At 45.9% G+C, this 12,537-nt stretch overlaps 1 protein-coding gene across 2 annotated transcripts in view; it reads left to right on the top strand.

Annotated features, from left to right (window-relative positions):
• The window catches only part of ERCC4 (ERCC excision repair 4, endonuclease catalytic subunit), a 55,580-nt gene that overhangs the window by 28,347 nt on the left and 14,696 nt on the right, over positions 1-12,537 (top strand). For both annotated transcript variants that reach the window (XM_060172937.1, XM_007529529.3), the window contains exons 9-10: positions 159-251; positions 7,846-7,955. In XM_060172937.1, the coding sequence (XP_060028920.1) occupies positions 159-251; positions 7,846-7,955 (203 nt within the window). The remainder of the gene's footprint in view (positions 1-158; positions 252-7,845; positions 7,956-12,537) is intronic.

The raw sequence follows: 12,537 nt of genomic DNA, 5'->3' as shown, positions 1-12,537 counted from the left end.
TCTTTAAGTGTGTTATTAATGGAACCTTTTATTCTTAGTCAAGTATTTATTGTTTGAGCACTCCAGGCTGCTGATTTTAGCTGCTATACTATTCCTTTCAAAGATTAAAATATATATATATTATGGTGTTTTTAAAAGATCTCTGTCTTGACTTGCAGGGTTTACTTTCTTATATATGGAGGATCTACTGAGGAACAGCGCTATCTCACTGCCCTGCGGAAGGAAAAGGAGGCTTTTGAAAAACTCATAAGGTAATACGTAAAATCAGTACAGTCGGTGTGACAGCCACAAACTGTATGGAAGGCCACTTAAGATCCAGAAGCTTCTCTGGATCGGGGAAGATTTAAGAGCCCACAGGGAAGATGGAGAGGGAAAAATGATCAGAATCAATATGGGGTCTGATTTGACTCCCAACACAGAAATCTTTCTTCTCTTTCCCATCTTCCCACCTCCTTCCTTCCTTCCTTCCTTCCTTCCTTCCTTCCTTCCTTCCTTCCTTCCTTCCTTCTTTCCTCCCTCCCTCCCTTTCTCCTTCTCTCCCTCCCTCCCTTCCTTCCCACCTCCTTTCCATTAAGTATTAGAAACATAAAGAGAACTAACTGCTTTTCTTTCTCTCTCTTTTTTATTTTTAAAGGGATTCTTTTTTAAGTTTTTTAATTTATTTTTTATTCTCTTTTACTTATTTATTAGATAGAGAAAGTCAGAAATAGAGAGGGAAGGAGGAGATAGAGAGGAAGAAAGGCAGAGACACCTGCAGCCCTGCTTCAACACTCGCAAAGCTTTCCCCTGCAGGTGGGGGACTGGGGTCTCAAACCTGGGTCCTTATGCATTGCAACATGTGCGCTCAACCAGGTGCGCTACCACCCGGCTCCCACTAACTGCTTTTCTATATAAAGAAACTGAGTGATGGGAGTTGGGCAGTAGCGCAGCGGGTTAAGTGCATGTGGCACAAAGCGCAAGGACCGGTGGAAGGATCCCAGTTCGAGCCCCCGGCTCCCCACCTGCAGGGGAGTCGCTTCACAGGCGGTGAAGTAGGTCTGCAGGTGTCTATCTTTCCCCCTCTCTGTCTTCCCCTCCTCTCTCCATTTCTCTCTGTCCTATCCAGCAACAATGACATCAGTAACAACAACAATAAAAAACAACAAGGGCAACAAAAGGGAATAAATAAATAAATAAATAAATACAAAAAAAAAAAAAACCTGAGTGTTAAAATGCCTTGAATATAACCAGAGCACTGCCTCACTAAGAAATGTGATCTTAACTCTGCCCCTCCTTTTCTGCCATGCATAATGTTTCTCCCTCCCTTTGAATTATGATACTTTTTTTTACTATTGTTGTTGTTGTTCTCCTTGTGAAACTCTCATTGTCTGCGATGGGTGACTGCTTTTCTGTGACCTGCAAGATGTTTTTATGCCCTAGTCAGTTTAGATCTCATGATACAATCATTCTGGGAAAATAGGTTTTCAAAGTTGTGGTCTGTGTGTATGTTTTTTTTGTTTTGTTTTGTTTTGTTTTGAGCATGAGGGTCCCATAGTCCTCCACATCCCATTAGAAGATATGAACAGTTTAACAAAGGAAAATGTGCCTAGGTGAGACATTGGCAGAGGCTCGACGGCTGGCGACTTCTTACTCCTGCATATGTCTGAGGGACCTGCCTGCTTCCTGCCAGGGATGCCACTGAGGAGATTGTAGATGTAAGGGCCTTACGAGCCAGACTGGCTAGGACAGTAGGTGAAGGGGCAAGGCCACAGTTCTGCTCTCAGCTTGCCTCCCACTCAAACCCCCCACACCCGTCCTCAGGGTATTTGGTGTGTGTGTGTGGGGGGGGAGGTGGAAGGAAAGTGCTTCACATTCAGGGGCTTTTGCTCAGAAGAGATGTCAGGTATCCTGGGGGCCTCAAGCTTTGATCTCTACTGAGCTCCAGCTGACCTGAAACCAGGTGTCATCAGAAGGTACATCTCATTCTCTGCCCCAGACTGACGGCTCAGAAGCAATTTTGTTATTGTGCTAATTACACTCAGTTAACTCACTATTTATTTATCTACTTATTTATTTATTTATTTGGGGGATTAATGGTTTAGAGGCAACAGTAAAATACAATAGCTTGTACATTTCCTAGTTTTCCCCATAACAATTCAACCCCCACTAGGTCCTCCTCTGCCAGGACCTGACCCCTCCCCCCCCAGAGGCTTTTACTTTGGTGCAGTCCACCAACTCCGGTCCAGGTTCTGCTTTGAGTTTTCCCTTCTGTTCTTACATTTCAGCTTCTGTGAGTGAGATCACCCCAAGAAACCAGCCAGTTTTCACTCTAGAATGATGTCCCTGTAGAAAGAGCCATCACACCCCCAAAGTGGCCGTGTTCTCTCTGGTAACAACTGTATTTGTGGGGCCAGGAGGTGACACACCCGGTTGAGTATACACATTACCATGCACAAGGAAGGACCTGGGTTCAAGTCCCCAGTCCCCACCTGCAGGGGTGAAGCTTCACAAGCAGTCAAGTAGTGCTGCAGATATTTCTCTGTCTGACTCCCCTTCCCTTTTCAGTGTCTCTCTATCCTATCGAATAAAATAAATAAGTGTTTTTTAAAACTTTTAAGTAAAAAGTGAAAGAATAAGTAAATATATTTATGAGGGCCTACTCCAGTCGATTATTAAGTGTGGTTGCAAGGAGTTTAGCAAGTAGTCATGTATGTAGTGGATACTGGCAGCAAAGAGCTTTTTTCCCCTGGGGAGAAGAAAGGAACTGCAGTGGGAGATCTGAGCAGTGAGGTTAAGCCAGACACCTACGTGACCCTCTCTTCTTCATCCCACTCCTCTCGTCCTTAGGAGGACAATCGATTTTTTTTTTCCCACCAGTGTTATCCCAGGGGCTCAGTGCTTGCATGACTCCACCTCTCCTGGTGTTCATGTTTTCTTTCCTTTCCTTTCCTTTCCTTTCCTTTCCTTTCCTTTCCTTTCCTTTCCTTTCCTTTCCTCTAGACAGAGGACAAGAAAGAGAGAGAGAGAGAAAGAGAGAGGCAGAGAAAAAGACACTGCAGCACCACTCCTGCGCTCGTGAAGCTTCCCCCCCTGCAAGTGCTGCTGTGACAGCCTGGGGCTCAAACCCAGGTCCTTGCACATGGTGACATAGAGAGCTTGTTATCTGCTGCTCTCGTTTCCTCCCCTCCCCAGCTCATGTGTGTACCACATTTACACCCCAGTGACCTCAAGACACCATGGAACTATTTTATGAATACACCCAGTGCATGAATGCGGACATTGTGAATACTTGAATGAAGTCTTGGTAACCACTCAGAAGTGTGGGGAGGGGAGAGGGCATGGGGGGCAGGGAGAGGAACGAGAAGGACAGGTGAGACTAGAGATCATGACCTGGACTGAGTGAAGCCAGGCCACCACACCAGCCTTCCAGCCTCAGATACTGGCAGCTGCAGGTTCCCAAGGCCTCCCTCAGGCCAGGCGATTTGCTAGAACCCTCCAGGGTAAGGTGTATACAGTTTTGTTTTTATGTGAATGTATGAGATGGCTGAGCAGCCTCCTAGGCCCAATTTTTTTCACCAAGAGAGACAAAATAATAAGAGAGAGAGAGAGAGAGACACTACAGCACTGCTCCACCATCCATAAAGCCCCCTCCAGCCCCTGGTACACCTAGGGTCTCCCGAGTAGTGCTGGGGCCCCCAGATCCTCACAGTTACGGTTTATTATAGCAGAGGGATTCAGATTAAAATCAACAAAAGGCACCCTGGGGTGGGGGCAGGGGCACACTGGCTCCAGTGCCAGACTTGAAGGTAGGGAATTCTTGAGTTTGTATCCTATATCAGAGTGATGACCTAATTCTCTCTCCCTCTCCCCTCTCCCTTCCTCTCTCTCCATCTCTCACTAATAAATAAATCTTAAAATGGAATCAGCAAAGGGAAAAGCCACATGAGCAGTCCAAGAAACTGGGCCCCAAGTTCTGGGTGCCTGTCCCCAGTGGAATCACAGGGATGAGCTTAGCTCTCCCGACCGTGTGTGACAGCTGGTGCCAAGTGTCATCCGCAGAACAGCTCACTGGAGCATTGCGGACCGGGATTCAGTCACATAGACACCGAACACCCTCAGGATGGACTCCAGGCCCCCAGGTCAAGTCCAGGAAGTCACCATAAATCACATGATCAGCATAAATCATCTGCTCAGGCTGGTGTCAGGTAATCCCAGACCTCAGGTTTTCTTATCAGACAAAATGCTCTAAGGGCTCAGCCCTTATCGCTGCTGGGAGACAGGCCTTTCTGAGGCATGTGCAGCTTCTGCCTGCTGAGTAAACCCACATCTACACAACATAGGAACCAAAAGGACCTGGTAGGATCAGAGCCTGAGTAGGTGGGTTTTGTGCCCTGGTCTCTTATCACGTAGCTGCCGCTTCTCTGTTAGGCCAGAGCCCCACGTAGATAAGAACTGAGGGTAACGTTGAATGTTGGAGACCACATATCGCTCCTGGTTTATACAAGCAACTCTTAGCATTAAAGGGCTCAGCAACAGGATGTGGATAAGTCTGGCATGTGCTGAAAACCTAGTTCAGCAGAACCTGGAATAAATTCCAGCCCTCTCCTTTATTTTGATAGATATAGTCCTGCCTGGCCAGATCTTACGTGCAATTTGATCCATGGGCTGACATCATTTCCCAAACCCTGTCAGTGGTGATGGTTCGATCTTCCCATGTTACAAAGCAAGCAGATAGTTAACACTATTTAGAATCTTAAACTATGTACTTTCCCAGAAAAACTTGGGGGAATTTGAGAAGTGTTTGTTTTTGAGAAGTAAAATCTCTGGGAGGTACATTGCTGAAAGAGCACTTGCACCAAGCCTGTAGTCAGAGAGCGATTTTGTGTGAGAATACGATAAATGTCCTTTTGCCAGGACCTCCACGGGTGATAGAAGAGCAAAAGCAGTGCTACTATTGAAAATAACCAGAAGGGAACGGATCAGGCAACTGGGAGGCAAACAGATTGCTCAGCTGGATCAAAGATGAGTTGATTACAGATGCTAAGCAAAGAGAGAAGAGATTACACTTCCAAATACTGATAATAAAAATGCTTGCAGGGTAGAAGAATCAGTAATAACATTCTGAGCACACAGAGTTTAGGAGAGGTCACTGCTCTTCAAGGGAAGAGAGTAAGATTATTTGAAGTTAGAGAAGATGATCAAAGAGTTAGCATGAGGGCTTTTTTTTTTTTTTAAAGCCTTTTGAAAAGACTTGAAGTTTAGTAGCTCTTGTGTTATCTTGTTCAGGCTGTTCATCTGCCACTAAAGATATTAGGTCAAAAATAATCAAATTCAGCGCTTTCCATTAAGTGGCAACAAGAGTCTGAATTCTTTTTTATTTTGAGGACTGTATTGATTTATTATTATTTCCTTTTTAAAAATTGTATTACCTTTATTTATTGGATAGAGACAAAAGGGGGTGATAGAGAAGGATAGAAACAGACATCTGCAGCCCTGCTTCACCACTCGCAAAGCTTTCCCCCTGCAGATGGGGGTGGGTGAGGGCTTGAACCTGAGTCCTTGAGCACTGTAACATCTGTGCTCAACCAGGTGCACCACCACCTGGCTACTTATTATTATCTCCTATACGAAACAGAGATTGAGAAGGAATGGGGAGGTAGGGCGAGAAGTGACCCTTACAGTATAGTTTCACCACTCTTGAAGCTTTCCCCTTGCAGGTGGAGACGGGATTGAACTCAGGTCCTTGTTCATAGTAACGAGGGTACTTTACCAGCTGTGCCACTGCCCAGTCTAAAATCTGAATTCTTGAATTACTGTTCTGTCTATCACAAAGTAATCTGAATAATCACACTAAAAAAAGTTGAAAATGTAAGAAGCTGAATATGCTTCTGGCATATTTCTGTTAAACTAATAAGGGTGACTAGTTAGGAAGATGGCCATTCTTCAGCACAGATATCATTTCAGGAATATATTGTTTTCTCAAATTCACTTTGCAGTTAATGGCAAACTACAGGCTTTATGTAAAAATATTAATTAAAACAGTTGTGGAATCATTTGAAGGTATGATTCAGTTCAGTTCAGTTTTTTTTTTAAAGCACAATCATGGATAATTCGAGATGAGGTCACCAGGGCTGGGGGGGTGCACCTGGTTGAGTATACACATTATCATGCTCAGGGACATAGGTTCAAGCCCCTGGTCTCCACCTGCAGGATAAAAGCTTCACAAGTGGTGAAGGGGGTTGCAGGTGTTTCTTACTCCTCTCTCTCTCCCCTTTTCCATCTCACCCTCCCCTCTCAATTTTTCTGTCTCTATCCAATAAATAATAAATAAAAATATTTTTCAAAAAAAGAGTTGAGATCACCACATTATAAGAACAGAAATGATAGCAGTTAACATTTATCTGGTAACTTAAGTGCCAGGCACAATTTCAGTACCTGAGATCTATTATGTAGTCCATAGTTGTGGGTAGGGTTCCCCCCCTTAATACTATTCCTGTTTCACAGATGAAATTGAGGGACAGGATCAAGTGGGGCTGGGTGGTGGCACACCTGTTTGAGTGCATGTTACAATGCACAAGGACCTGGGTTTGAGCCCCCGGTCCCCACCTGCAGGGGGAGAGTTTTGCAAGTGGTGAAGCAGATCTGTGTCTTCCTTTCTCTCTCCCTCTCTCTCTCTCTCTCTCTCTTTTTCTCCCTTTCTCCCTCTCTCTCTCCCCCTCCCTCCCTCTCTCTCTCTCTCTCTCTCTATTTCCCTCTACCTTCTCAATTTCTGGCTGTCTCTATCCAAATAAATGAAAATAATATAAATTTACAAAGTATCACCAAGTGCAAGAAAATGAACATGAATGTGCTTGTACATTTCTGTCTTCCCTCGCAGCATGCAGACACTTGCTGCTTGGTGCTCCTTGAATTGATTGCAACATATTTTGCTGCTTTTACAAAGTATCACTATACACTGTAGTAAGCTGAAATCACCCTTTGATTACTGAGGATCTTATCGTTATGGTACTTCCTGATTACAGATCCTGGCTATGATTGAATCGTCCTGTCAATCTACCAGATATAAGATATTGGATTAAGGGAGTCAGGCGGTAGCACAGTGGGTTAAGTGCACATGGTGCAAAGCGCAAGGACCGGAGTAAGGATCCTGGTTCAAGCCCCCAGCTCCCCACCTGCAGGGGAGTCGCTTCACAGGCGGTGAAACAGGTCTGCTGGTGTCTATATTTCTCTCCCCCTCTCTGTCTTTCCCTCCTCTCTCCATTTCTCTCTGTCCTATCTAACAATGACGACATCAATAACAATAACTACAACAATAATTTAAAAAAAAAAGCAAGGGCAACAAAAGGGAAAATAAATATAAAAATTAAAAAATTAAAAAACTGAAAAAAAGATATTGGATTAAACAGGATTGATCAGGTGATCATAGTGTTTATATTCAAAGGCCATCACGTGGCACACAGTATTTCTTGTTTTTTTAGATATTAATTTATGTTGATGGGACAGAGAGAGATTGAGAGGGGAGGAGGAGATAGAAAGGGAGCTAGAGAGACACCTACAGCCTCGCTTCAGGTGAGAATTGGGGGGGAGTCGGGGGGGGAGCTAGAACCTGGGTCCTTCCTCATGGTGATGTGTGTGATGTGTGTGCTTGACCAGGTGTGCCACTGCCCAGCCCTTCCCTGTTGTTTCCATGTAAGCATGAAGGCATGAGTCAGTGCTGCCCCTGTGACATAACCAGAGATACTGATTTTACTTGTTTATTTAAACCTCAAATCTTGGCTTTCATGGATAAACCTTTTTTTTTTTTAATTGAGAATACTTCATAGAATTTCAAAATCGGATAATGTGTGGGATGTCTTTCACCCCCAGGGAGAAGGCTACCATGGTTGTCCCTGAAGAGAGAGAAGGCAGAGACGAGACAAACCTTGACCTGGTAAGGGGCTCCACATCCAGCAGCGTCACTGACACACGCAAAGCAGGTGAGTCCGGCCCTGCCTGCCCTCCGCAAGCAGCTGGCTACTTGTCAAGGGGGCTGTGAGGCCCCAGAGTTCTCGGCAGAGGCTGGGCTTTCACCCCCAAACTCTTCAGGATGGAGATCTGCTTCCACAACCAAGTCTGAGTCCTGTCAGTCAGTGACTGGCCCCAGGTCCTTCCTTGATCTAGGGCTCCTCACCTGAGGAGCAAACAGAGCTGTGTTGCAGGCACCCACCCCAACTTAGAAGCGAGTCACCTTCCAGCATTACTTTTATCTCTATATATTTGTCTTATTTCTTCCTCTCTTCCTTTTTTTTTTTTAATTGCTGCCATGCTTATTGCTGGAGATTAGTGCCTGCACTCCAAATCCAAGCTCCCAACAGCCATTTTTCCTTTTTTTTTTTTTTCCTCCTTTTTTAAATTTTATAGGACAGAGAGAAATAAAGAGGGGAGGGGTAGATAGAGAGGGAGGTAGGAAGACAGCTGCAGCACTGCTTTACCGCTCGTGAAGCTTCCCCCTGTAGATGGGGGCCAGGGGCTAGAAACGAGGTCCTTGGACATGGTAACATGTGCACTCGACCTGTGTGCCACTGCCTAGCCCTTGTTCGTTCATTTATTTTTTTTGGGAGGGGGGCATCATCAGGGCCCCACATATGTGTAGTTTCACTGCTCCGGACCAACTTTCTCAGAGAGGAAGATATCAGGACGCTGAAGCTCCCCAGGTGCTGTGGGGCTCCCATGAGGTGTGCCAGGGGTTCAGACCTGGGCCATGTGTATGGCAAGGTAGATGCTCTACCAGCTGAGCCATCTTGCTGATGCCCTCCAATGTTCCTGTTAACCGTTGGTTGAGACTCAGAACGTACTCTTGCAAAGAAGCACTTTTGCCGTGGTATTTAGGTTCCTAACCTCCATCTGCAGAAACTGATTTAACTCGTTGATGAACAGACAGGAGTGGGTTGGACTGAGTTCCCACACCTCTCGCTGTGTTGGTTTATTGCTTCCAGGCGCCTCTGCAGTTCCTAGGTGTGTGGGACTCTTCCTGATGCACGGTTCCCATCTGTGTCCCACATGACCTGCCGAACTCCAAGTGCGCCATGATTCAGGAAGTCTCCCCCTCCCCACACTCCCCCTTCCCCACAGCAGCAGCTGACATCAGCCGAGTGGCATGAGGAAAGCAGTCTAATTGTGTTTACTTAACCTCTGGGGGGCAGGAGGTCAAACTCAGAGCAGTGGGTTTCAGAATTTAGTTTCCCTTAAGCACCCTGATGCTTGTGCAGACTGCCAGTTCACAGACCACACAGTCCATAGACAGTTCTGATTCAGTGCATCTGAACTGGGGTCAGCATCTCTTGGGCCCCTGACAGGAGGGGTTCTGAGACCACACTGAGAAACACTGTCTCAGAGCAGCTCTGTCACCATTGAAGATTTCTTTTTTCCAAACTTTTTAATTTCTTTATTGGAGGATTAATATTTTACAGTCAACAGTAAATACAATAGTTTGTACATGCATAACATTTCCCGTTTTCCCACATAATACAACCCCCACTAGGTCCTCTGCCATCCTTTTCCAGGACCTGAACCTTCCCCCCACCCACCCCAGAGTCTTTTACTTTGGTGCAATACACCAGCTCCAGTCCAAGTTCTGTTTAGTGCATTCTCTTCTGATCTTGCTTTTCAGCTTCTCCCTGAGAGTGAGATCATCCCATATTCATCGTTCTGTTTCTGACTTATTTCACTTAACATGATTTCTTCAAGCTCCATCCAAGATGGGCTGAAAACAGTGAAATCAGCATTTTTACCAGCTGAGTAGTATATACACTGTGTATATAGACCACAACTTACTCAACCACTCATCTGTTGTTGGACACCTGGGCTGCTTCCAGGTTTTGGCTATTACAAATTGTGCTGCTATGAACATAGGTATACACAAATCTTTTTGGATGGGTATTTTGGGTTCCTTAGGATATATCCCCAGGAGAAGAATTACAGGATCATAGGGTAGATCCACTTCTAGCCTTTTTTTAAAATTTTTTTGTTGTTATCTTTATTTATTTATTTATTGGTTAGATAAAGCCAGAAATTGAGAGAGAAGGGTGTGATAGAGAGAGACAGAGAGACACCTACAGCCTTGATTCACCACTCATGAAGCTTCCCCCCTGCAGGTGGGGACCAGGGGCTCAAACCCAGGTCCTTTCACACTGTAACGTGTGCGCTCAACCAGGTGCACCACCACCTGGCCCCCAAACTTCTAGCCCTCTGAGAGTTCTCCAGACTGCTCTCCACAGAGGCTGGACTAATTGACACTCCCACCAGCAGTGCATGGGGCTTCCTTGGTCCCCACAACCTCTTCAGCATTTATCGCTGCTACCTTTTCTTTTTTTTTTTTTTGAACCTGCCGCGCCTAGCAGCTAAACCCCCCGCTGCTACCTTTTCTGGTGTCTCCATCGAAGATTCTTAGGAGCATCAATAGCTCAGAGAGGCCAGTGACCTTTCAGGCAGAACCACATGCCGAAAGGTAGCATGAGAAAAGATAAATCAGAGTGTGCAGGTGCCTTCTGAGGTCCTCCTCTAGTCCCACCTTCTTTTCCTGTGGGTTCCATGACAAATTCCCATGCACTCAGGTGTGACACACCCCAAACATACGATCTTACAGTGCCAAGTGTCAAGTAGGACTGAGCTCAAGGTGCTGGCAGGGGTGCTTCTTCTAGAGGCTCCAGGGAGAATCCCGTCCTGCCTTTCCAGCTGCCAGAAGCCACCTGCACCCTGAGGCTCACGAGCCCTTTGTCCTCCACTGGAGCCTGTAGTGCTGACTCTCGCCTCCCTCTGTCACTTAAATGGACCCTGGGGCGGGAGGGTTTCCAATTTTGAGATCCTTAGTTTAATCACATTTGCAGAGCGCCCTGCTATATAAAGTCACTTATTTACAATTAACAGGGCTTTGGACATGAGCATCTTAGGGACCATTAATCTGCCAACAGCCCTCCCTGCCCCGTGGTCCTTAGACAAGTATCATTAGCATCTCCTTGAGCTCCTTGAGGTCTGCCACCTTTCCCCAGACCCACTGAGCACATGGCCTGCTTTTTACCAGGCTTCCACGGGACTCTGTGCACACTGGGGTTGAGAAGCTCTGCTGTGAAGGTCCTTGCTTCTCTCAGCTCCTTCCATCTGTCATGTGCCAGGCTCTGTCCCAGGAATTAGAAGTATGCGGGCCAGATAGTACCATGAATGTGACAGTAAGGGACAAGAGAGGGAGCTGCAGAGGGAAGAGAAGGCACCTGCTTGCACCTTTCAGTGACAAGTAAGAAACTACCAGTAGATTGTAACTTTCCTGTTAGCTGGGGGGGGGGGGGGGGTACCTTTATTTCCTCCAAAACAAATCCTTTTGAGAGAAAAAAAAAATAGAAAAATTGTAGATTAGTAACACTTACTATTATGTCTCTGTTCATTAGAGGTTAACAGTGAAAATATCAATAAAAACAAACAAACAAACTGATTTGTTATTGAGAGGGAGAAAGAGAGGCAACAGCAGACATCAGAACATCCCTCAGCTCTGTCATGCACAGTGTCAGGAATCAAACCTGGGACCTCATGGATGCAGAGCCTGACCTCTACGATGCTTCTTCCTCAGTCCCACATTCAGATGTTAAACCTTAGTTTTGGGAAGGGCAGAGAGCTTAGTGGTTATACAAATAGACTCCTGACTGACGATCCAAGGTCCCAGATTCACTCCCTGCCATCACCATAAGCCAGAGCTGAGCAGCAGTGGTAATACAGATTAAAATAAAGTAAATACCTTAGTTCTTTTATCCATTTTTTTTCTTTTGTCTCCAGGGTTACCACTGGGGCTCAGTGCCTGCACTATGAATCCACTGCTCCTGGAGGCCATTTTTCCCCTTTTTTTTTTGCCCGTGGTGTTTATTGTTGTTGTTATAATTGCTGTTATTGTTGGACAGGACAGAGAGAAATGGAGAAGAAGGAGGGGAAGACAGAGAGGGGGAGAGAAAGACAGACACCTGCAGACCTGCTTCACGGCTTGTGAAGCCACCCCCCTGCAGGTAGGGAGCTGGGGGCTCGAACTGGGATCCTTACACCAGTCCTTGTGTTTTGCACCATGTGCGCTTAACCCACTGCGCTACTGCCCGGCTCCCTCTTATACCCATTTTTCCGAGTCCTAGCTCAGTGACATCCTTTTCTCTGTGTGCGAGAAGCATTGTGTCTGCTCGTTTTTTATATATATATTTATTTTCCCTTTTGTTGCCCTTGTTGTAATTATTGTTGTTGTTAGATAGGACAGAGAGAAATGGAGAGAGGAGGGGAAGACAGGGGGAGAGAAAGTTAGACACCTGCAGACCTGCTTCACCACTTTTGAAGCGGGCCCCCTGCAGGTGGGGAAGCTAGGGTCTTGAACCAGGATCCTTATGCCGGTCCTTGTGCTTTGCGCCACGTGCGCTTAACCCGCTGCGCTACCACCCGACTCCCGTCTGCTAGATTTTTATCGCTAAGGATGGACTCTCTTTTTTTCTCCCCTTGTCAGTCTCAGAGAAAGGGAGAGAGACAGAGAGACAGAGCAAAGACACTACACCAACT

The sequence above is a fragment of the Erinaceus europaeus genome, chromosome 15 (assembly GCF_950295315.1).
Source record: "Erinaceus europaeus chromosome 15, mEriEur2.1, whole genome shotgun sequence".
Taxonomy (NCBI): Eukaryota; Metazoa; Chordata; class Mammalia; order Eulipotyphla; family Erinaceidae; genus Erinaceus; species Erinaceus europaeus.
The sequence above is the reverse complement of the archived record's forward strand: the minus strand, read 5'-3'. Positions and strand labels throughout refer to the sequence as shown.